Source organism: Platalea leucorodia, assembly GCF_965183815.1.
Source record: "Platalea leucorodia genome assembly, chromosome: 22".
NCBI classification, from domain to species: Eukaryota; Metazoa; Chordata; class Aves; order Pelecaniformes; family Threskiornithidae; genus Platalea; species Platalea leucorodia.
Genome location: NC_138844.1, coordinates 7,544,047 through 7,569,794, shown reverse-complemented (window position 1 = coordinate 7,569,794; position 25,748 = coordinate 7,544,047). Strand labels below are relative to the sequence as shown.

Below are 25,748 nucleotides of genomic sequence, written 5' to 3'. Positions count from 1 at the left end.
CGTTCTTTAAATATCTCCTTGAGACACATTTTCCAAAAACTTCTATCAGACTTGTCCTAGAAAAATATCCTTTGTTTAGCTTTGTGGTCTGTGTTGGGAATTTTAATTGTATATAATGAGTCAAGTTTAAATGTTTTGTTGAAGAAGAAAATTGTGCTGATTTTTAAAGTGGAGCCTCCTGGAAACAATTTGTGGTTTCTCTATATGTTTAGCTTCAGTTTAAAAAGCAAAATATGGGTTTGTGTAGTTTTGGTATGAAAGTCTGGATGACTGAGGGACCCATTTAGATCTTGCCATATTGTCTGTAATAATGCAAGGACAGTATGAAGGAAAAAAAGAATTCTGCTTTTGTTGGGATATTTTGAAAGAGTTGTGTGACTCCCTGACACTCGTTGGTAAGAAACAGCATTCCCTCTCTGCGAACAGGAATATTTGGGCTACAAAATGCAATGCCAAAGTCCTGCCACTCATAGCTTTCCTTGAGTACCCCTAACTGTAATGAGAAAATACCCCAAAACCAGCTGGGTTTAGTGTGAAGGCTGAGATGTTTGATTCTGGCATGGAAAGTTGAGAAATGAGAAATATGAAAAATATTTATCATATTATAATGTATTAATATTATTAGTAGATTAATATTTTCATATGTATTAATATAGTCAATATTATTAGACTATATTAATATAATAATTATTTCTCATACTTATAGTATGAGAAATGCGAAATAATATGTTGCAGAGAAGGGGTTAACCGGCAGGAGGACAGTAGCTGATCTGCCTGTCCTGTTTTCTCCAAGTTACCGGTCTTGGGATACGACCTAGAAATCCCAGTTGATGTATTCAGGCATTGAATGAAAACTATGCCCTGTCCTTAAAAGCCAGCCAAATAAGTTCCTACAAGGCTGCCAAGCACGATCCCTGTTTCCTATTGACTTCTGCCTGCATTGGGTTCGTGTTGTATGTTCGACTGCAGGCTGAGGCACTCTCTCGAAAGAAATGGTATCTGGAAAACAAGCTGGTTTTCCTTTTGTGGATTTGCATAAAGGAGATGGTATCAGTGTGTATGATTTCAGTTCGCAAGAAAACACGGTTGCTGGACTTAAGGACACAAAGGGGAAAATGCTTTTGCAGCCTTTAAGTCTGACGAAAACTGAAGAAAGCTAAAAATAATGGTAACTTACCCAAAGCAAACACTTGTGGCCAAGAGGATGCCTAAGCCTGGGGAAGAGTTGCTTTGGGAACGATTGTTTTCTGGTCGTGGAAGGGATAGTTTACCAGAAAAATGCACATTTTGCACACGTGGCATTATTTTGAAACCAGGGCTGGAAACTCTGAAGAAATGAAGACATTTTGCCCATGATTTGGCTTAATTGTATTTTGTCATCTCTTTTCAAGGTGGATCATTTGGACAAAAACGGTCAGTGCGCTCTGGTTCACGCTGCTCTCAGAGGACACTTGGAGGTGGTGAAGTTCTTGATCCAATGCGACTGGACCATGGCTGGGCAACAGCAGGGAGTGTTTAAGAAGAGCCACGCCATCCAGCAGGCACTGATTGCTGCGGCCAGCATGGGTTACACTGAGGTAAGACCTACCAGCTCATCATTACCTCTACGGGGTGGGAAACCAAGGGTTGACTATGTTTCCTAGCCAAAACATTGACCAAAGAGGGTCTTGGAGGTGGAGTCAGTACCTCTGTCCTACTCTTCCTCCCCTTCCCCTCCCAGGCAGCAGGCTTCACAGATCCCTTGGCAAACCCTGTGGTCTGGGCAGGCATCCAAGAGAGGAAGCATAACAAGCCTGTATGTTGTTGGAATAAACCTTTAAGCAAGGGTGGATAAACAGTGTGTTACTTACGCCACTCCTCCAGCGCTGTTAGGGGAGCATGAGACCACGTAGGTTTGGACTGTATGTTGGGGGGAGAGAAGAGCTGAAGACCTTGCTCCTATCATACTCATAAAGATCTGTGATACGGAAAATGATGTATGTTTTCCTACCAAGAAGTGGTCTTTGAGGATTTTTGCATTGGTTGTTTTCTTTGCTAAATTGAGCTCCCCTCATTTACTGGAGTTTTGATTTTGCTTTTGTTAAGCATAATCCATGGAAACATAGGTAATGTGCTCAGATCAGAGGAGCTAATTAAAGAAAGCTGAGAAATTCTTAGTAGCTAAGTGACTGTAAGTTGAACCGATTAGAAGCAGATGTGACTTCAAAACCCTAAAGATCTGCACGCCAAGGACATAATTTGTAACAGGGCACAGAACTTTTTAAATGGGAATTTCCCCCCAGATAGTACTCGTCACCTTTATAATGTATAGAAAGGAGTTCTGGAATTGTTTAATATTTCTGTTGCACCGTAAAAGGTACCTGGCTGCTTATAGAAAATACTCCAAGTCCCTGTTTTGAGGTGCTTGCAGTCATAGGAGATGCAAGCTGATGATTACTTTGCTGTTTTTCTCCGATGATAAAACAAATATTTAGCATGTTTATGAAATGATCTTAATCACTGGTGGAGCCACACTGGAGTCCTTGCTGTGATTATACCCTAGCATAACCATACCAGACTTAGCTTTACACTTTACTCAGGCAACACAAGGTCCACTAAGCAGTACAGCACCCGGCGGGGAGGTCAGCCAAGTGCTCAGGGGGTTCGTTACACTCAGCTCACACTCTCCCATTGAGGCAGCATCATACACACAAGACATCTACTGTGGAAGGACAATGGGCATCACTTCAACAGCATCTTTCATGTAGGCACTTTTCTGGGTTTCCTGCTCACCCCCATGCTGCTGTCATTCCCGAGGTCCCATTTAGCACTAGAGCATCACTGGCAGGACATGGGAAAACACTTGTCACGAAATCCCTGCTCCCCTGCGCTGGGGCCTCTCCGTCTGTGCCCACAGGTAGCTGCAGGCAGCAGAGCAGGCACAGCTTCATCCCAGGTACTCAGAAAAGACTCGTTGTAGCCTAGACCCCAGCAGATAATTGTTTCTCCTAGATGAGAAAAATGTTTTTGTCCTTCAGTCACTAAAGTAAAATCTCCATTTTCTTCTTAGCCTCTTGCTTTCTCGCATCATATGATCTAAACACTGAAATTTTCTGCCGGTTTTCAGTCAATTAAATCCTTTAATTTACCCTTTAGAGAAGTCAATTTGCTTCTCTGGGGTTTCAAGCGTCCACAGCTGGAAGAAAAACATCGTGAAAGTCTTTTTAACAGTCTGCTTAAAACCGGTATTTGCTAGAAAGGAGCTAATAGCTTCTGGAAGTAACTTCATCTTGGCTGGAGCTTAAGCTAATGGAGAGGCTAGTGATTATAACTGCACCATTACATCACTTGTCCGTGACTCAGTTTCCCCGTCAGTAAAAGGGGACAGTCATACTCATTGCACCCCACCAGGTGGGAGTTGATACAGATGGACACACCAGTGTTCCCTCACTGGTTACGGCAGCTGTAGCTGCAGACAAAAGCACATCCACTGCACACGCCGGGTCATCTCTAGCAGGACAGACACAGTTATAAGGAACTGACCCTACAAAGGCTCGTCAACGTGCAGTCGCATCAAGACACTTGGGTGGGTTTTTTGCTTGCACAGGGCAGCAGGTTCAGTGATTGATCTCTGGAAGAATATTTACTTGAGCTCAGGGTGCCAGGCAGAGACTGTTCCTTTTCCTCTGTGTATTCAGAGCAGCTCATGTTAAGATGTCAGCAGTTTATATATAATGCATCCAGGTTCGTGAGCTGACATGTCGTTTTGTTTTAGATTGTCTCCTACCTGCTCGATCTTCCAGAAAAAGATGAAGAGGAGGTGGAGCGAGCACAAATCAACAGCTTTGACAGCCTTTGGGGAGAGACAGGTGATTTCTGTAGATGCTGTAGCTGCTTCTTGCGTGTTTGTGTTTGTATTTTTGGGCTCTCGGTCACCTGATGCATCCCGGATCCCTGGCATTGTTTTGATGAAGGGAGAAGGGTCAGTTCCTCTGATTTGATTTCAGGTGATTTACAGGTGCCAGGGTGGAGCTTGCACTCAGCTTAAGTCAAACAGACTTTCGCTTTTGAAAATCCTAAGCTTCTGCTGATCCTGGCACTTTTCAGGAGCATGCAGGCATGCAGCATCTCTGACAACCAGGCCACTAATTTCTCTGAAACATCTCATGTTAAGTGAGACAGACACAAAATTCTACTCTTTCTCTCCTGGTATTTGGCATATTTATCAGAAGCATCTCCCTGTTTCTCTCACCCCTTCCCTCTTATGTGCAGCACCATGACTGTTAAATTATTCGTTGATTTTCTGAAAACGTCTCATTATTTAACACCTGGTAATTAAACGTCCTTTTGTGCAATACTGTATTTTTGTATTGATGGGTATAACACAGAAGCCCTACTTTCCTAACTTCTACCAAAACAAAAGCAATCATTCACCCTTTCCACTTCACACAGGTGAATTGCACTATCATCCCCATTTCTTAAGATATTCAAACTTCGACTTGTTAGCTTTTAACTCCAATGACCTCATAAATACTATCCGCTGTCTTTTGTACTCAGCTCACTCATCTGCTTGCATCACTGATAATGTTCCTGTCAAGTTAATACACCAAGGTAATGTTTCTGTCTGGCTAACGGAGCACTGGTTTTGATTCTGTCAGCTTTGTTTAAAAATGACACGATCCGAGGGTACAGACAGTGGCTGGAGTGTAGCTTGGTCTTTGGTCGGGTTGTTTCTGGTTCGAAGGGGGCGGAAGGGGAAGCAGGGTTATATTTTGAGCTGTTTTGTACACCGTACCTTTGAAAATGTTGTCCTATTAGAGCCTTGTAATGAATGGAGTCTATCAGAAAGTATTGCCCCTCAGCTTTAAAGGACAGAGATAGAGGGATGAGTTGTCCCAGCAAGGAGCCTGGCAAGTGGCCAGGCTGCTCTGGGCCACTCACAGGGCATTAGGAAAGGAGTCAGCTCCTGCACCCACAGGGACATAACTGAGTAACAAGGGCATTGTGCCATTATTAGCGGAAATAAGGACTACATATACAAATAAGCAATTTAAAAGTGCCCCTAGGGTGTCATGGGAGAAAAAAGAAATTGGGTATGGAGTTAGCCAAATGAAATGACTGAGCGTTGGTAATAGGGCAGCGGCTTTGCTACCGATGAGTTCACAGTTTGAAATGGTGACCAGGCCAGAGACAGCTCATCCAAAATGTTCTCTGGTGTTTGGGTCCTGAGGACTATCTTGTAAATAGGATGGTGATCCAGATGCCTTCAGAGTTTGATCAAAAGCCACTAAGGTGTTTCCCTGCAATAGCCGCTGCAGTAACCTCATGAGCAGCATCAGACACTACAGATAAGCTCCTTGAGTTAAGATAGTCTTGGGTTGTCTGGACGAATCTGGCAAAGCCTGGTATAAAGCCATAGGCATTTGCTGAACTGGTGTCTAGCCCTGCCCGTCCCTGGAGCTCTGCCTTTGCAGGTCGCACCGTCCTGCTCTCTCCTGCTCAGCCATGCTCTCCGGTCTGAAAGCTGAGCGCTGCACTCTTCTCCCTGACAACATCCAGCTCTTCTCGTTCCTCTTCCGTTCCCAGCCTGCCAGTTGCCTCGAGGACTCTTCAGCAGAAGCCTTTTCCATCTCTGGTCCCCCTTCCCATACCTCTCCCCCCAGCAATGCCAAAAGCTGGACTCACACAGACATCTGGGAGTTTCTCTGTCTGAGAGGGGTTTCTGAGTAACTGGGATAGTTGGGAATGTGGGTTTGTGGTTCACAAATCGCACACAAATTGAGGAGCCATCTCAAAGGAATACCCATTTATCCCATTAAAATTGGTGGTAGGTAAGATGGGATAATGAGCAAAAACGAGCCAACCACTGAAGTCAGCAGTCTTTTGTCGTGTCACAGGCAGGACAAGTTTATATGGATCTCAAGACTCCCTTTCACATTGTTTTATTATTATTATTTTCCCAAAAGTAAATAGCAAGTTTAGATAAATTTGAAGAGAAATGCTAGTTTCCACCTAAAAATAGCAATCTGCTCTAAAAATCTGAATCATGTCATGTCTGTTTTTTGATACTTGTTGCTTGTGTGTGTAATCTTCCGCAGAGCAGAGCTGACTGCCTGGCTTAGTGATATCAGCCTGATATCATCCAAATGGCAGTGCCAAGTTATATCATAAGTTTAGGAATTGCTGACAGCACACTATAGCCAACTCCAGATGGAATATTTCCCCCTGGGACAAGACTAATATCAAAACCCAGCACAAAAGTATCTGAGTCACTTGTAATAACTCCATCAGAGTTGTAGGTGCAAAGAACGACTCCATGAAACTGCATTTCTCTTGCTGCCAGGCTGTGAAACAGATACACATGCCGTACAGGAGAAATTTAATGATTCCTTCTCCAGATAAAGTTGTGTTTTCTCTAAGAAAACAGACATGCTCTGCACAAGAGCAGAGGCAGAATGTGCTGTTGCAGATCCCTGGTGTTGGAGACTGTGGATTGTCTGATGTTGCTCGCTGATGGGGCGAGGGGGGGGCACATCCACACTTGAAATGCGTCTCAGGTTTTGTTTGAGCCATGTTTTGAGAAATACAACTGTTTTATGGCATTTATGCCAAGACTTCATTATTGCACGGTGAGTTGTTCTGCCACTACGTCCTCATGGCAAAGCTGCAAAATGAATGTTCCTGTTTTCCAGCCCAGGATCCGGGTCACTGCTCCTTGGCTGGGCTTGGTGGACTAGCCTTATTCATGCTGGGCCACAGGAGCTCTCTGGCAGACAGTAAAACTTCAAACAAAACCATTTCCATTTTTCTCATTTCCCCTCATCACCTTTCCTTGGCTTTGCCAATCTCCTTTCAACACACAGGCACAGCCTTACCTCGTGTTGTGGGTTTTTTTGGAGACTAATGGCTGTTGTGAGGCACATTGGTGATGTGAGACACAGATTGATGAGTCCATCTAAGGAGCGCTAAAAGGCTTAAATAAGCAGGTACTTCTAGAACTTTTCCTGAAGTAGTTTAATTGAGCTTCTGGGCTTGGACAGTTGGACACCAACCACAGGATAGTGCTCTGGGCTTGAGGTGACCAGCAGTGGAGCTGGAGCTTGGGGATGTCAAAAGCCGCTTTGGTTAGAAGGCTGAAGATCCAGGGGTGAGGCACCTGTATCCAGAGCAGCAGCAGACTGTCCGGCTCATTGCAGTTGGAGGGACCACAGGGGGTTATCTAGTCCAGCCTTCTGTTCAAAGCACAGGTACTGATGAAGTTAGTGAGTTGGTCTCCTAGGGTTCGGCTGGACTGAGCTCCTTTCACCCCTTGGAGAGTTTCTCCGTTTCTGAGGACAGATGCTTAGATATCTGTGCATTATACAAAATGAGCTTGGATAGGTTTCTCTCAGCAGCAGGCAGCAAATCCAGGTCAGCAGTGTGGAACCTTCCTGAAGCAGCAAGGTCTGACTGCTCAGTAGCATAGAAGCTTTTGAGCTTCCCTGGAGTTGGAGCTGCAAAGGACAAGCTGGAGCTACATACCCACACCAGTTGCTTTGACCCTGAGGAACAGAGTAGCAAAAAAACATGTCAGTCCGGGTAGAGTGGATTGCAAGGCAGAGTGGAGAAGGGTATGGCCATGGATCAAATCATGCTGTTTCAGGAAAGGCTTGTCCAAAGAACATTTCATGGTGAACACCAAACACTTAGGTCATTTACAGTATTTTCATTGTTGCAAACATAAGTCATTTTGATGTGAAATACCTCAAATTAACCTGCAACATTTCAAGTGCAGGCAGGTTTAGAAATAGAACCCAAAAGCCCTGCATACCGATCCCTCTGCCGTGCACGTTACGCACAGTCTTCCTTCTATATTTGTAGCTTACGTTTAAAACCCACATGGATCTGATTATAGATTTTGCAGTATGTTCTGCTTGTGGCAGTGAGATGATTTTTCTTTTAACTCTTGGTGTCTCTCAACCCCAAGAGAAGAAAACTCAACCATAATGTGGAACAGAATAGAGAATTAATTAAATCTCCCAACATTAACAGTGTTGCAGTTGGAAACCCATCAACACCTCGTAATCAGCCATCCCACAGAAATGTACTTCAAAGAAAAAACAAGCTACGTCAGTTAGAAATAGACTCCCACCTTCTGCTCAGACTCCTTCTAGAAGCAGCAGAGCATCGAGCCAGAGGAGCTGTGCTGAAGTGCACAGAAAGTTAGGGAGAGGAGGGAGGAACCAAAAAGTCTAAAATTAATACCAAAGACGAGTCAAAGGCAGGTCCTGCACTTGGAACTATTTTCAGCTTAAATGTGTCTTTTCGAAGCCAACCATGCTTTCTGAGTTAACAGAGCACATTTTGTCAGGGAAAGAGCTGTCAGGTGTTACTTATACCCACCTGTAATACTGTGAGCATCTGTAATACTGGAAATGAGAGATAATTTTGATTTTGCGCAAGGCCCTTGCTGGTAGGATCAGTCCTGGCCAGAAACAAAGCCCAGAATTAGTGTTTTTCTTGGAGAACGGGTGAACTTATTCATGCCATTTTTGCTTTCCAGTTGTTACCCTGGTTTCAAAGAGCTACAGGCTAAAGTGGGTTATTAAAAATAAAAGTCCTCCATCTGAATTATGCTGCCCTGTGCTTGTTCGGACAGAGAAAAGCCACAAATCTTACTGACATCCAGTGGCTGGCAGTGATGTGTCAGTGCCTCCAGCTTGATCCCTCACTTGCTCTCCTGTAGTCATGGTGGAATGAGTCAAGGACAGGTTGCAGAAGGTCTTGTCAAGACAGCAGGTACCTAAAGACCTGTGTTTCCTCATTGGGCCCCTACTAAGACACACTCAGTCTTGCAGCCTATGGCTTTTGCAGTAGGGAAATCTGCAGGAGGCACAGGGGGAAATGGTGAAGGTTTCATGTGACGAGGCTCTACGTTTCTTTGCAGCAATGCCTTAAACCTCAGTCACACATGCCCGTAGATCATTTTATGCTTATTGCAGTTCTTATCCAGTTTCACTGTGACTTGTGGAAAATAATAAAAGCTGATTGTCCCAATCTTCCAGTCTTCTTCTGGTCATGCCTCTTTCCATAGCATTATGAGATCTTTTCATGGAAGAGCTGACCTTTGAAGTAAACTAAAATAACAAGTATGAGCTAGAGCTGTACTGATCCAATCCATTTTCTTTGTTCATTTTGCCTGTTGTGAGATATGTTTGGCATTTCAGGCACCGTCACTTTGGTATCCAGCAGAAAGACCTATCTCCGGATAGGAAAAAACTCCACAGAGAGCGTGGCTCTTTCCCTTCACTGCTTTTCTCTCTCCTCCAGCTCTGACGGCAGCGGCTGGGCGCGGGAAGCTGGAGGTTTGCCGGCTCCTCCTCGAGCAAGGCGCCGCGGTGGCACAGCCCAACCGCCGCGGCGTCGTTCCACTCTTCAGCGCCGTGAGGCAGGGCCACTGGCAGGTGAGCAGGTTCCTTATGCCGCCGGGATGGCCTGAAATGTAGAGTCAGGTAATCCCTTCCATCTTGCTGAAATAGGGGTGGAGAATACAAACCCCAACTCCTTTGGGGAATGATCGGATTGAGAAGAAGGGGTGATACTGATGCTTCAAACCCCCCGAGCTCTTGCTGGCTACAGACAGATTTTGCTTAAGTACTGTGTTATCTCACCATTTGGGAAGCAAATGGGATGCTCTTGACTTAAAAGGTCATTTTTCCTGTCCTTATACCTCTGTTGCATCTCCTGTGGCCTAGTCTTGCAGCAGTAATCCCAGAGGGCACCATGCCTTGGGTGTTTCAAGACATGTCTTGAGGTTTCAAGACATGGGGTCCGCTCTGCTCTTCCTTGGCTCTGGTTTCTTCCCAGCTGGGTGTCTGTGTACGACGTGTGTTCCCAGCTGGGTCTCTACTTAAAACTGTGTGTTCTCGCTTTGTGTGTTGCAGATTGTAGATCTCTTACTCACACACGGCGCTGATGTGAACATGGCAGACAAGCAGGGGCGGACGCCGCTGATGATGGCTGCATCTGAGGGACATCTGGGCACAGTGGAGTTTCTGCTTGCACAAGGTTAGAGCACGTGTGTGGAAGTGTGTTGGAGACTGGCCACGGCGAGTCCCACCACACTGTCTCCTGCACAGCAGGAGTTTGTAATGTTGGGGAGGGGGTTGTAATCCCACTGCTGGATCAGGCGGTGGGAGAGGTTCTCAGCACCGTATCCAGCTTATTGGAGAACAAGACTAGAATAGTTGTAGCATTGGCTACATCTTGGCTATCCATTTTGTTCTCTGTGTTTGGTGCTCACAGCCTCAAAACCGCACATTTGAGTTAGAAAATAAAATAATGTATCACAGGTGCTTTGAGCACTGAGTTAAGAATATGTCCTTGAACCACACTTGGAGCTTTCCGCTTAGACAAAAAAATCAACAAGCGATGTGATTAAACCATCAACATCGCCATGGAACAGACAGGCAAGACTCAACCACAGGGCCAGAGTTTGGGACACGTTTTAACGCTTCCATTTTTAGTGCTAGTTTTGTTGCCCACGTTTGTGACACCAGCATCAGCAGGAGGGTAAGGCCCCGGCACAGGCAAGGATTTGGTGTATTTGTTGAAAATAAAACAGAATTGTTCTGAAGATAGTCTGCTCTTCAGCTTTACACTCACAGATTCATTTTGCTCAGTACTTTCAGTATGTAATAACTCTCCTTCACTAGGAGTTACTTAGTCAACAGGAATATGTTTCAGTTTTACTCATTTCTGCTGTACATGTTTGAGGTGAGTCAGAACAACACGCTGCCTGCAACCTGTGTGAACATGATTATTTCTTATTTCTGTAGTTCCTTACAGAATTTTTTTTTTTTTTTTTTTGACAAATAGCCAATGGTTTTCTTGTTTGTTTGGGTAATTTTCCTTTTTTTTTTGGCTACAAATAGCATTTAATTCTTGTATTTTTCTTTGATATTTTTATTTCAGGTAAGATCCCTCTTTGGGAAGGGATATTTTCTTCATATCGTAAGTGGCTGTGTCTGACCTCTTAGCCAAAATGTGAGACACTTGAATATTTTACGTAGTAGTTGTAAGAACATTTTTTTCACTGTAAAATTGCCAGGCTTCTAAGAACAAGTTTCTCATTGCCTGTCTGTCTGTCCTGAGCCACAGGCCAGTGGGATCCTTGCTGTTTGGTGCTGTAACCTGCATAGGGATGTGACAGAGATCAGTTTGAGGCATGAGTTTCTTATGAATTAATTAAATTAATTCTTTTCTGATGTTCTGTTTTCTTAAAAATTACAAATTAACACTCTCCACATGTTTGAGTTGTACTGTGGCCCCTTTTGCAGCTTGACTGTATCTGTGTAAAAGGCTTAAAATAAGTGATTTTTTTTTTTTTTTGCCAGACTTGAGAACTGAGCCTGTTGCTTAAGACTGGTTCAGTGGATGATGAAAATACCAGATAATCTGATCCTGGCTATGGGATCGCCAGCAAATGAGCATAATGTTTCCCTGGCTCCTTGGACACTCAGAGCCCAAGAAGTCAAAAATACGAAAATGTTTTTTACTGTAAAAGGTCTATTCTTCTAAATAGCTAAATAAACTCCACTAAATGTGCTATAACACATGGTCCTGAAAAGTTAGCTCAAGCCTGGGCAGAGTACAGTGATATACGGTGTATTTTAATTAAAGTGGCTTTGACAGTCCTGTTCAATGTTTCATTAAAATCAAAGTGTGTGAATCATAAGCCATAAGCATTAATTAGTGTGTTGCAAAGCAAATCTCATTTGACTGTACTTGATTAACACAGTCAGCATTTGTAAACACTCTTTATTACCAGAGTTGCAGTCATCAATCAATTTGAAATCCAAATTTTTAGAGTTACCTACTGCTCTCGCTTAACACCCAGAAATAATGGACTTGTGAACGGTGAATTAAACTTTCCTGGTAGCAGCTCTGCTAAAGCTGATATTTATACGGATCTGTGTCACACAAAGCAAAAGAATTCTTGATGCTCATTCTGTTTGGAGAGAGCTTGATTCCGATCAGTCCCTTGATGGTTTTGCTACCTTGGGGTACATGGTACATGTGGGTTCTGCTCCTCACTGTCTTGTGCCTCTGACACACAACGCCGAGCCTTGTCCCTGCGGGGGATAACCCTGCCTGCACACAACATCTTCAGATCCATCCTCTGTACAGGAAGGATCCGACCGTCCTGGCCACTGCCTTCTTCTTTTGGATGCTCCAACAGTGTCCTTTTTTCTCTACCCGGCTCAACATATTAAATCATAAAATCTTGCATTTAGCCAGTATTTGTTTAGGGAAGGAGCAGCCCAGCCCATCTCAGAAGCAAGCTGGGTTTACCCAGACAAAATCTTCCCCACTGCAGCAGTGATTGGTCCCGTGAGGTCACCTTAAGCCACTTGCCCTCAAAACCATCGGTTTGTTTCATGTCTGCCTTAATGCTAAGTAGGTCAGAGATCCCCGAAGGAGCGCAGGATGCCTTCAGAGTCAAGCAGAGGTTCTGCTGGGAGCCATGGCTGCATCGGGAGCTCGGCGCTTCTGCAGAGGTCGTGCCCAGCCTGCCTCAGAGCAGCATTTTGACATTTCTGAAGCAGTGTGCATTGTCCGCTCACTTAGACCTTCAGCTTGCATTGCTGCAGTGATACCCTGAAGTCTGTGCATCTCACCATGGTATGGTGCGTCTCTTCCAGTGGACTGGGAAAAGAGTGGGAAGGTTGAGCAATAATGTGGCTTTCCAGCCTTCCCTCTTATTGCAGGAGCTCTCTCACCTGCTCCAGAAGAGTCAGAGGGAAAACACAAGAGAAGACTTTGACAGTTGGATTCCAAGAAAGTAGCTGGTACAAATAAGAAAGAATGAAATGAGGCTTTATCCTGCTTTGCTGAGCACAGGTTGGCCTTGGGTCAGTTGAGGATCATCTGGAGGGCTTTCGCAGAGCTTCAGAAGGGTTCCTGGGTGCAGTGTGGGCAACGTGAGAGAAGGCTGGCAAGATGTTGGGAGTTTATGTTGTCATCCCTTAGCTTGTACTTTTGAGCTGCCTTGCAGCCAGTGTCCCTCCTTGGCACACCAGATTGCCCCAGGCGCTGTTTGCCACCTTCCTTGATGGCACCCGTGCTGCAGTTCGGAGGCATGCAGCGAGCAGGATGCTGCAGCTCTGCTGAGAGCTCTGGGTGGAGGTTTCTGAACATAGCCCAAGCAAATGTTCATGTGTTGTGCTCCTCCACAAACAAAAAGCTGTGGAAGATGAAAGACCTATCAGTTTGCTGTCATCTGGGCGATGTGTGCTAACCAGGGGATATGTCAGCTGGGATGAATGGGAAGGTTCAGGAAACTCACATTACTCCCCCACTTCCTGAGCTTTCTGGAGCCAGTGAAGATCTCATGCTGGGCAGTTTAGAGTTTACCTACAGGAGAAAAATACCGCAGCAGCAATTCATCCCAGCCTGCTGGCAGGAGCATCCCTCAGGTAGCTGCAGTTCCTCGGAGGAGCAGAGCTGATACAAATCTCTTCTGCACGCTTGAGATCCGGAGCCCTGCCTGTGCCATGGCAACAGGAGTTGTCTTCATGCCATGAAAAGGAGTGTTCAGTTAATGCTGCTGTTGAGATCTCATATGCGTATCCATATGCTGTATGAAGCAATACTGACCCGTTGGTATGGCAGCGTGATTTCTTCATCCAAGAAAATGTCAAGTGCCTCTCTCCTTGGCTTGCAGTTGGCAGTAGTTCATCCCACAACGTTGTATTTATATTGGGTAAAGTTCAGAGAGAAATACTGCTGGAAATTGTGTCAATTTGGGTAAAGGGGAGGGGAGTGAAGAGGGGAAAATATGTGCTTTTTTGGAAGAACTGAGCTGAATTGACTTAGTTCCCCTTGGTACACCATGACCTGCTGAAACAGCAAAATGGTCTTCATCTCTGACTCCCACAGGCTGGAATGGGTTTTGATTAAAAAAACAAAAAAAAAAAAAAACAAAAAAAAACCCACACAACCAAACAAAAAAAAAACCAACACAGTTAAAAAGAAAGATTGATGTCTCAGATGAGGGATGTCAAATCCACCCTGCTGCTTAGATGATGTTTGCCAGAAAAGCCTACAGAGCTAGGTGTGAAAAAGTTTGCAGCTTGGTGTGAATAAACTCATTTGCCACAGTTCCTGTCAGTGCATTTGAAGTTGCCATGGAGGGTGGGATCTGCGGTGGGAGAAATGTTAATAAAGTAATTAATAATTATGTACATAGCTCTCTAAAAGCTGTCATCACTAAGCGGATGGTTTGTTGTATCATAGTGCTCAACAACAGAGAGCTCTTAAGTGAACTGATGCTTGTTCTTTCAGGTGCCTCCATTTCTCTAATGGACAAGGAGGGCTTGACAGCCCTCAGCTGGGCTTGTCTGAAGGGACATCTCTCTGTGGTGCGTTCCCTGGTGGAGAACGGGGCTGCCACCGACCACGCGGATAAAAACGGACGCACTCCGCTGGACCTGGCAGCTTTTTACGGCGATGCAGAGGTGGTAAGTGGCCAGTAAGAGGTGCAGAACAAAAAGGACAGTTAGCATAAAACCCTCAAAATAGTACAGTTCAGCTTGGTGTAGCAATAAGCATATAGTGTCCTGGCCCTCCATACATGCAAGCGCTTTCATAGAGGACGACGCATGAGACTGGTGAACCCTCAGACCCTGTAGAGGTGATTTTAGCTCAGGCAGTGGAGCAGAGCAAACTTTGGCTGGTTATACATCACCAGCAGCATACAAAGGTCTTGCCCAGGAGCAGAACTGACTGTTGGGCTTCTCGTTGCAGGTTCAGTTCCTGGTGGACCATGGGGCCATGATTGAGCACGTTGACTACAGCGGGATGCGCCCCCTCGACAGGGCAGTGGGGTGCCGCAACACCTCGGTCGTCGTCACTCTCCTGAAGAAAGGAGCAAAGATAGGTAGGGACAAGGGGACAATCCACTGTCATCTCTGTGCTCAGGCAGGACTCTGAGCGGTGGGGCTGGCTTCCTAGAAAAAACAAGCGTAACAGAGAGGCAGCCTCAGCCCCAGCTGCTGCTTCGTACTGCGAAAGCAGACAGTGAGTCATGACTGCCTTGTTCTCTTTATTAAAACAGGGAATATTTTTTTTTTGTTGTCATATTACTTAGCAAAGTTAATCAATAAACAACTGTTTCTTTGGCAAGGTCTTTCCTCTGGTAATGCTTTTTCTATCTTTACTAGTCTGAGTCGACAAACATACTATGTCCATGCATTGCTGTGAGCTGCTGCATTCACTTGCTCTGTGTATGCTTTCAGATCTTAGTGTTACCTGCACTGCGCCACACAGCTGCTCACGTTACGTTTTCCTGTGAAAGGGGATTTTGCTGGTGCATTGGCTTCTTTGCTGCCTGCCTCTCACAGCTGCTTTTTTCCTTTCTTTTTTTTTTTTCACCTTCATCCATTTTTTTCCCCCCTCTCTCCTACAACTTTTTGTTTTCTCCTTTCTTTGAAGGTTGTCAGACGTTACCGAGTCGCCCACGAGGTATATCTCATTGCTGTCAGCATCAGCTTCGATCTGATAGCTTTGTCAGCCTTGCTTTCTCCTGTTTGATTTAGCCTGCATGCGTCCCCAACACCTCTAATATTTTAATTTACCTCACCTTCAAATAATTTTTTTAATGACTGTTGCAGAGAATAACTTGAACTCAAAAACTAACCTCCTTCCCCCAAAATGTACTGAATCTACTTATAGAATATTGTTGACTTATTCTTCACCCACACTAATGAGTTGTCCCCAAATTTTTGCCACCCCTTCCCTCCCAGTATTAGTCCTTGAGATGACAACTGGTTCTGCGCAGGCGGAGCCCTGCGCAGAACCAGCGTGTCCCCAGCCCAACGGACGGCTTCAGCACCAGCAGCACTTAGACATGACCTTTCCTTTGTCATATTTTCCACCTTAATGGATTTTCTACTCTAGTATTTCACATCTTGTGAAGATGGAAATCACAATCCACTTAAACGCAAAATGCCTATCGACAGTCGAACTGCAGATTTCGTAGTACACTTCCAGAGATTTTAATTTAGAAATGCTTTTATGTAACCACTCTGATTTTTCCTTTTAAATATGTTTTGTTTCCCCCACCCCAGCTGGTTCCACAATCAGCACTGCCCTCTTGTGGAAATGGCTCCCATCATTTCCCAGACCATCGTGGTGGTGGTGGTGATTAGGATTAGCCTTAATGACTGCAAAGGAAAACCATTGCAATGTGGATGACCTTAATTTAAGTGCAAGAGGAATTGTCATCTCAATCATTTGGAGCACTCTGCCCTTTGACTATGCCAAGTTGTTCTCTCCAGCAGAAATTCCCACCCCAGGATATTTTTTCCACCCAGCTTCCTACCACCCTTGCATTGTATGAGTTTTTTACCCATCATGCATCCTGTACACTACAGGTCCAGCAACATGGGCGATGGCAACCTCCAAACCAGACATCATGATCATCCTGTTAAGCAAGCTGATGGAAGAGGGAGACATGTTTTATAAGGTGAGAAGAGTGTTTTTGGAAAAATTGCAGCATAACCTTGTATGAGGTTTTGACTGAGCAATGCAGCTGCCTTAATCCGTGGCAAGTAAAAGCTACTGCTCTCAGCATTCCTTGTGTTGCAGACTGTTTGGTTTTGGCTAGTGGGGCTGGGGAGGGGTTTTTGATTGCCCAAATCTGTAATGAAGTTGAAGCAAAGCCAAGTCTCTCTGCATTCTGGATTTGAGCCAGCACTTCATTTCCTCTTTGAAAACACCAGAACCCAAGTGTTTTACAGAGATTCGGAGTGCTGATGTCATTGCATCAGATCTGGCAATGTTGTCATTACCTGGCAGGCTCACTGCTGTGGAACAAGGCAACAAGATAGTATATCCCAGAAAAACTCATGGAAGAAACTTTTTGCAATGAAAACAGATTGTCAGGACACAGATGGCTTTGTCATGTCCTTTAGCCCATGGGAGATGTTCCACCATTACAGTTAGAGTGTCTTTTTTGCTCTGTTTATTTTAAGCTGATCTTTAAAACCTGGAGATTTGCACACACACACAAAATGTGCAAGTACAACAATGATTCACTGTTAGGCTCTAAGGGTGAAGCAGAAAATATGCAAAGCTGGCATTGTAACTGGAGTTATCTGCCAGAGATACATGATGCGGCTGAGAAACCTGAGTCTACAAGGTTTCAAAGCTTACTATTCGTAGCTGCAAAATTTATGTCTGGGTCATCATGAATTGCATGTGTCCTAGATCCCATTTTGCCCTCTTTCTTTCACCCTAGCTGCCATGGCTCCCCCCCTGCAGGGCGCAGATCATCCCATCCCAAAAATAGGTGCCCAAAATAGCAAAGATGAGTCACCCTTTGAAGGTGACTGTTGCGTCCCAATAACTATAAAAGGAACCCAGTTGACCGGCTTACATGTAGACACCTAATTTTTAGACATGTAAAGTCCGGGGAGATAAGTCTCAACCCATTTGTCCAACTTCAGAGCCACATTGGTGCCATAACATTTATCTTTGCTATTGCAGAGGCTTCTCTGAGTCCCAGAAACTCCACCCAAAGTCCCACACTTTGTATTCTTTACCCTCCCTGGTGCTTATTAAGCTTTGGGCGTAGGGTGTTCTCCAGAAATGGGTTACTGATCACCCAGCTCGAAAGACCATCCATCCTGAAACCAGATGGAGATGTATCAAGTTAACATAACACAATTTCTGCTGTGTTTCCCAGTGTAGCGTGACAACTCTGTATGAAGTGGGAGAAGTCAACTTGCATAAGGCATTTGCATTCCCAGATCAGATGTTCCCTTGATCAAATGTTCTGGCTTTCCTTTCTAGAAGAGAGCTAAATAGTGAAGTCATGTTCCCTTCATCACCCAAAATGTTCATGGGGCTGGCGAGTGAGTTCTCTGCAGTGAAGTGAACTCAACCCAAGGATGTGTTTTGTCATGTTCTCCTTCTATTAGAAAGGTAAAGTGAAAGAGGCTGCCCAGCGCTACCAGTATGCTCTGAAAAAATTCCCCAGGGAAGGGTTTGGAGAAGACCTGAAAACCTTCCGTGAGCTGAAGGTGTCGCTCCTTCTCAACCTCTCCCGATGTCGAAGGAAAATGAACGTAAGTCTCCCCGCTCTTCATGGCCTTAAGCGCAAGCTGCCAGCTTTCTGCCTGTGCACAGAGACATGTCCATCCTGTAATTGTGCTTTGACCTCTGAGATCTCTCCTCTGTGTAACCTGGTTGTCCTTCACAGAGCACTGACATTTTATAATTCAAAAGAAGTAATGATTTAGTATGCATTTCTGATGATTAAAAATTCATTGCTATGTTTATAGCTTTTTGAATTTTTTATTACTCCCTTTTGATGATGATGTGAATTGGGGGTGGAGGCATTTTCCAGATTTCTAGGGCAGCAGTGAGGGAGGAGCCAGGAGATATGCTCCTTTGAATACTAATTAATTTTAAATGAAGGAGCATATGCTTTAGGGGGCTAGCACTTCCCCAGGGCAGTGACTCATCCAGAAACACCCCCACATACTCCCTCTCCTCCCAGAACTGCCAGATCCCTGTCACTCTCCCCACTCCAATCTAGCAGCATCTAGCGACCAGCTCCTGCAGCAAGTGTGTTCTTCCAGCAGACAAATGCCACTTCCCCCTTGCTCTGCATGCAGAGGCTTTCACCTCTACAACTTAAGGCCTCCATAGACTTGAAAAGTGAAATCTTCGCTGAGGCCATGAGCCAGTGAAGATTACACTGGAAGGGAAGGGATTTTTGTGACACCTTCATTTATTTAAGCTGTGAGGGAGACAGATGAAAAGCAATGGAAGTAAAATCTTAATGCTGGTGAACAAACAGCACAGTTTGTAGAGAAAGTGTGAACCTTCTCTTTAAACAAGCCAACTTGCAGCTAAGCCTGCACTTTAAGGACAAGATTTTCAGTTTATTGTTAACTGGGGAATCCCAGGTTTTGTGATAGAAAATTTCAGGGTATTGTGATTGCTCCTGCAGTTTTTGCATCCATAGATGAGACCGTAAAAGGTACCTACCTCTTGACTGCATTCCCAGTTTAGTCTATTAGACAGTATCTCTTCAGTAACTGCTACTGAAGGTACAAACAAAAGTATGAGCTTCCCCAGGCAGGGCATCTAGATAGCAAGCTCTAGCGTGGACACCTTAGGGGAGGTTAAACCTCACTCTGGGTTTTGCTAAGGTCCAGCTGGCCTTACTCGCACATGGCTGCTCAGTACAGTCCAGGTGGCCATCAGGTGCTCATAAACTTCATTTCTAGAAGGTGGAGTTCGCTTACTGAGTTTCTGAACAAATCAGGAGTACTTTGGTGCTTTCTCCCAGAGATGCTCAGGGTCATAGCCCAAGTCAGCAATCCAAAGCTGTGTTTGGTTGCAAAATGAAAGCCCCTCCACTGGGAAGAGGTCTCCCTTGCAAGTGGTCAGCTGAGCTTAGCAGTATGTGAAGCATTCAGGACAAGGCAAGGGAGGACAGCCAGCAGGGTTTGAACCATAGCTGATAGTCTCATGGCACTGCCACTCAAAAGCACCCAGAGCAGTCTCCGTTCCATGCTGTCACCCTCTCCCTCCCTACTCTAAAATGAGTCTCCTGAGTGAGGTGTAGGGGAGAGACAAGGAACACTGGAATGGGTGGCACTGGTAGGAGACCTTTGCCAGGCTTGTCTTGCTTGTAGCTACTGAGGTATCGTAGTCCCTTCCTTCACTTGCGGTTTTATTCAGCTCCTTCAAGGTATGTCAGGGTGTTGCAGAGTGGGAAGCAGAGGGCATGGAAAAGGTTTCCTATTGCTTTCATCTATGGAAAAAAAATCCTTCATGAGATTACATTCCAGCCTCTGCAAGACCAGATGTTTCCTCAAGACTGTAGGTTGTTGGAGAGGGATTGCATGCACCTGTTGGGGACGCAGTTGATGAGAACGGAGCCAGTGGCATGCTGGCCTCTGTGGGTGCTGACAGCATCTGGCGTTACGAGAGGGCTATGAGTCTTTGGACGTGCTGTTGTAGCTCTCTGGCTGTAAATGATGTTGAATCCGTGTGAAACATTCCAGTACCATCAAGTTTTCCATGGTACATGCAAAAAAAAAATGTCCATATTAAGTTTGTTGTCTTCCCAAACTGTATATATTTTTATTTCTATATTCAATTACTTATCTGCACACCTATTGTAATGACAGGATTTTGGAATGGCGGAGGAATTTGCTACTAAAGCACTGGAGCTGAAACCGAAATCTTATGAAGCTTACTATGCAAGAGCAAGGGCCAAACGCAGCAGCAGGTGAGGAGAAAGAGAGAAAAGTGCGAGGGGTTGGTCTCTTGCCTGGCCACACTGATGTAGGCATCTACCATGCAAAACCGTACCAGTGTCCCCATGGGAAGAAATGGCAGAGGAATATTCATTAATGAGATTGCAAACCTCAAACTCCAAAGTAACACCCTCCCTCATCTGGTAATTTCTGGAGACAGCTGAGTGCAAATGTTTTGAGAGGTTCATCTTAGTTGAACTTTGTCTGAACATCTTACTACACTGGAAACCTTTACACCAAAGTTGGGTATTCTTTTTAAAAATACACGTTAGTTCAACCACAACTTGGACTTGAAGCAAAATATGAGTCATGGAAGCCCTGTGGCCTGTGTTATGCAAGAGGGCAGACTCATTCATGCTGGTGATCTCTTCTGGCCTTAAAATCTGTGAATCTCTGTCCTGCAGCACTTTTTGCAAGACAGAAACTGCTGATTAGCTGTGCAGTGACTGTGCAGGCAAGCGCCAGCCAGTGAGCTTTCAGCCGTAGCTTGTGCTCAGAGCACTGGAACCAGCTTCTAGAGAGCTGCAGCACTGGGATCTCTCTGCATCTCAGATGGAGCCTGGAGGATTCCCTTGTTAACCTCCCTGAAGACTAAAAGATGTGAGATTAGATTCATTTCAAAACCAATCAATTCCATTCCTAAATGAGCAGGAGGGCTTGCTTTTGAGTCATATGCTCAAAGGCTGGGTGCACTGTCATCTCGGCTTTAAACGGCAGCCAAAATGCCTTGCATGGCAGTGCAGGGAATCACCAGTAGCTGGAGGTATGTCGAGTCCTCCTGTGCAAACATCGTAGCTCAGCAGACACCACCACCATTTGACTTTCCATGCTGGAGGCGATGTGTGGAACCGGGCTCCTGGCCCAGCTGATGCTGCACTGCCTGGTCCACCGGGTCTTGATGTGGGAGGTGAAGCCGTGATCTTCTGTTCTGCAGAGAAGTCGTCCTAGCTGAGCCACACTGACCTAGTGCCTTTCCTTCAATGGTTTTCCTCTCCATTGTTTCCAAAATACCTGTAAGGAAGCATAAGAACCAGGTTCCTTTCCAGATGGTATCAGCCTCCCCACATACAAGCACCCTTTTCTCCCCAGGTCTCTCCAGCAGAAACCATCACCACTTGGGCTTTTCTTCTCCATTTCCCAGTTTGTGCCTAGCAGCACCCTGAGGTCAGCACCGTCTGGGGAACAGGAGGCTTTTCCTTCCTCCACCTGGTTTTGAATGGCTTGTGCAAAAGCTTAGGCTGGTGTTGGGAGGTGCTGGGGAGTTTTTCTCTGTGATCGTCTCCCAAGATGACAATCATGTTCAAACATCATTTTGCTTAAAAGCGAACAGTGTCCCTGTAAATGACAACCCCCTTCCTCAAACCCCCACCTCCCTTTTTCTCCTCACAGGCTGGCCTTTCCCTTGCAAAGGCTTCCATGGGGGGCTCACAGGCTCCCTAACATTGCTCTGTTCCTTTGTTCTGAAGAAGTTAGCGAAATCCATTGCAAAATTGGAGAGACAAGCCTTGCCTAAAGCGCTGACCCATGGGAGTCCCTGAGCTCTGGAGCCAGCCCTGACGCTATGTGGTCTTGGCATCAGGCAGAAGTTAAATTTTCACTGGCGTAAGCGGTTGCAACTCCATCAAAGCTGCACTTGTTTACAGCAGCGGTGAGCTTGGCTCTTAGTTATCGATGCTTTGGTGTCCCCTTTTCTAACGCAGGGGCAAAGCTCGTGGTGTTACTGTGAGGAGTAATTAGCCTGTAACGCACACTGCAGAGGACAGGCGTTTTTGCTAGTCTGGGTTTTGCCGTCTCAGGACTGTGTACCCTGTTCTCCAGAATGGCTGGCAGTGTTTTCCATGAGTTTGAATAAAAGAAATCCGAGGGAGGCACATAAGGCAGAGTTTGAGAGACGCAGCGAGTGATAGCAATCACAGACGTCTCCCTCAGTAACATGGACAAGCCACTTAACCCTCAGGAGCCTGTGAGAATGGCTCCATTCAAATCCAGAGTAATTTCAGTTCTCATTTCTATCCCTTTGTCAAGCAGGCAGTTTTCAGCAGCCCTGGAGGACCTGAACGAGGCCATCAAGCTGTGTCCCAACAACCGTGAGATCCAGCGGCTGCTGATGCGGGTGGAAGAGGAGTGCAGGCAGGTGCAGCAGCAGCAGCAGCAGCAACAGCAGCAGCCCCCGCTCCCAGTGGAGCCTGAACCTGAAGCCCAGCATGAAGAGCTGTATTCTGTGCAAGATATCTTTGAGGAGGAATACCTCGAGCAGGATGTAGAAAACGTTTCCATTGGCTTGCAGACAGAGTCCAGGCCAAACCAAGGGCTGCCCATCATCCAGAGCCCACCCCCGTCCCCAGCTCACAGGGACTCGGCCTATATTTCTGGCTCACCTCTTGGCTCTCATCAGGTCTTTGATTTCAGGTCCAGTAGCTCTGTGGGTTCGCCAACCAGGCAAGGGTACCAGTCCACATCTCCTGCTCTGTCTCCGACGCACCAAAACTCACATTACAGACCCAGTCCTCCACACACGTCCCCTGCTCACCAGGGCTCCTCTTACCGCTTCAGCCCACCTCCTGTTGGAAGTCAAGGGAAGGAATATCAAAGCCCACCACCTTCTCCTCTTCGAAGAGGTCCTCAGTATCGCGCCAGTCCCCCAGCAGAAAGCATGAGTGTTTATAGGTCACAGTCTGGTTCCCCGGTTCGTTATCAACAGGAACCTAGCGGAGTCAGCCAGCTCCCCGGCAGACCAAAGTCTCCGTTATCCAAGATGACACAGAGGTCTTTCCAGATGCCCCAGCTCCCCGTGGCCGTGCCACAGCAGGGGCTGAGGCTGCAGCCAGCCAAGGCACAGATCGTGAGGAGCAACCAGCCCAGCTCAGCCGTCCATTCAAGTACCGTAATCCCAACGGGTGCTTACAGCCAGGTTGCCCACTCGATGGCCAGCAAGTACCAGTCGGCATCAGGGGAAATGGGGGTTAGCCAGAGCAGGTTGGTCTACCAGGGCTCCATCGGTGGAATCGTAGGTGACAGCAGACCAATGCAGCATGTTCAGGCAAGCCTCAGCGCGGGAGCAATATGTCAGCATGGAGGTCTGGCTAAAGAAGACCTTCCGCAGAGACCGTCCTCGGCGTACAGGGGTGGTATGAGATACAGCCAGACACCTCAGATCGGACGAAGCCAGTCTGCTTCCTACTATCCAGTGTGTCACTCAAAGCTTGACCTGGAACGTTCTTCCCTCCCCGCGAGCCAGCTGGGCTCTCCAGATGTGTCTCATCTCATAAGAAGGCCCATCACAGTTAATCCCAGTGAAATAAAGCCTCACCCGCCAACTCCAAGGCCCCTGCTCCACTCTCAGAGCGTTGGCCTCCGCTTCTCTCCTTCCAGCAATAGCATCTCCTCCACCTCCAACCTGACTCCCAACTTCCGCCCTTCTGCTTCGATTCAGCAGATGGAGATTCCTCTCAAGCCAGCTTATGACAGATCGTGCGATGAACTTTCTCCAGTCTCTCCCACACAGGGGGGTTACCCTAGCGAGCCAGCCCGTTCCCGGACCACGCCGTTCATGGGAATCATAGATAAAACCGCTCGGACTCAGCAGTACCCCCATCTCCATCAGCAGAACCGGACCTGGGCTGTGTCATCAGTGGACACTGTCATTAGTCCTACATCTCCTGGCAATCTCCCCCAGCCAGAATCATTTAGCCCACCTTCTTCAATCAGCAACATTGCCTTTTATAACAAAACCAACAATGCACAGAATGGCCATTTGCTAGAGGAAGACTATTACAGCCCCCATGGGATGCTGGCCAATGGGTCCCGGGGAGACCTCCTGGAGAGAGTCACCCAAGCCTCCTCATATCCCGACGTCAAGGTGGCAAGGACACTGCCTGTGGCACAGGCCTACCAGGACAACCTGTACAGGCAGCTCTCCAGGGACTCCAGGCAAGGGCAGACATCCCCAATCAAACCAAAGAGACCATTTGTGGAGTCTAATGTGTAAAAGATGCTCGTTGGAGTAAGACCCTCATGTTTTCAGCACACACTTCCAAGCTTGATTTCCATGCATATTATTATTATTATTATTTTTATTTCTCTTTGGTAGCTACATGACCAAGTTTCTCTGGTACTTTGTGTGGTGGTCAGACAGCCATGCACGTGCTCCAGCCCTTTCGTTCCCCAGCTGACCGTGAAGCCAACATCCGCCGAGCCAGTATCGTTTGCCCAATTCCAGCTAAGTTCCTAACCAGGATATCTTAGTACGTGGTGCAGGGTCGTCCAGAAATATCCCGTACACAGAGGGAGGTAACGAGCTCTTGTTTCAAGAGTCAATCGTGTTCAATTTAAATTGGTTTCTTTTGTCTCGATGAGCTCTTACTCAGTTCTGATGGGAATTCCTAGCGGGAGCAGAGCAGGGATCACGGGAACCTTTCCCAAGGCTGCATCCACAGGTCCCCATGCCAGCCGGGTCGTTTGGCTCTTTGCCCTCAAAGAGCAAATCACCCACAGGAAGCAAGGGCACGATGTGTTTTTAATACCAAGTAGCTATGCACAATAACCATCCTGCTTCATCTGGTTTATAGCGTTTTAATCCGAATTGGATTCCTTCATTATTTAATCGCGTCATCAGCCAGAAGGGGTGGGGATCACACGATGCTTTGCTAGTTCACAAGCTACCTGCCAGGTGCCCCGACAGTGATTTGCTCTAGGGCATTTTACAAGCATTGAGAGATTAAAGTTGGCCCTTCATATGCATTTTAATCAGTCAAAGGAATTGGCCAGAAACCTGTTGTGCGTGAACTGGGATTACAACTTCTTCACACTGTTAGCGGATGACTGCACCTCACACACAACACCATGTTTTCACCAGGACGGTTTAACGTTGGGGCTTTCATTTGGTGGGGTTTTTTACTTGCAAAGGAAAAAAAAAATCTGACTTAGAAAATGGTATTCAAGGAGGAAAATTGCCGTTTTTAATTTTTTTTTTTTTTAAATTCTTTTATGATGAGGATGTGTCACGATGGTTCCCGAGACAGGAGGGGTCCTTCAGCAAAGCCAGCCCTGCGGCATTCCTCCCCTTCAGCTCACTCCCGCCCGGGGAGCCAGTGCTGTAGCGAGGGCTGCGCTCCTCTAAGATCTGTTTCTGAAATCTTGGAAAGCAATTGTTGTGTTCTGTACCTGTAAATGGTAAAGACCATGTTGTGCTTTTTAAGGACCTGTAGTTAAAAGAGAGATATTTATAATTTATTTATGCAATCTACTTCAGGACGTTTTTTGGTTTGGGTGTTTTTTCTAGGTTGTTTTTTTTTTAATCATGCAAATCACATCAAGACAGTGTGAAAAGCAGGGGACGGTTCTAAAATCCTTTTATATAGGATTTTCAATAATTTTTCAATTTTTCTCTGAAATTTTTTTGGGGGGTGGAGGGACTTTCTTTACAGATTCATTTATTACTGGTAGGTTTGT

General features: G+C 46.0%; 1 protein-coding gene across 1 annotated transcript in view; it reads left to right on the top strand.

Moving 5' to 3' along the window:
* The window catches only part of TANC2 (tetratricopeptide repeat, ankyrin repeat and coiled-coil containing 2), a 215,101-nt gene extending 189,796 nt beyond the window's left edge, over positions 1 to 25,305 (top strand). The window contains exons 18-27 of the mRNA XM_082331638.1: positions 1,392 to 1,577; positions 3,755 to 3,848; positions 9,289 to 9,422; positions 9,903 to 10,026; positions 14,305 to 14,480; positions 14,767 to 14,899; positions 16,395 to 16,486; positions 17,943 to 18,089; positions 20,169 to 20,269; positions 22,326 to 25,305. Coding sequence (XP_082187764.1) covers positions 1,392 to 1,577; positions 3,755 to 3,848; positions 9,289 to 9,422; positions 9,903 to 10,026; positions 14,305 to 14,480; positions 14,767 to 14,899; positions 16,395 to 16,486; positions 17,943 to 18,089; positions 20,169 to 20,269; positions 22,326 to 24,285 — 3,147 coding nt within the window. The 3' untranslated portion in view covers positions 24,286 to 25,305. The remainder of the gene's footprint in view (positions 1 to 1,391; positions 1,578 to 3,754; positions 3,849 to 9,288; positions 9,423 to 9,902; positions 10,027 to 14,304; positions 14,481 to 14,766; positions 14,900 to 16,394; positions 16,487 to 17,942; positions 18,090 to 20,168; positions 20,270 to 22,325) is intronic.
* Positions 25,306 to 25,748: the final 443 nt, after the last annotated feature.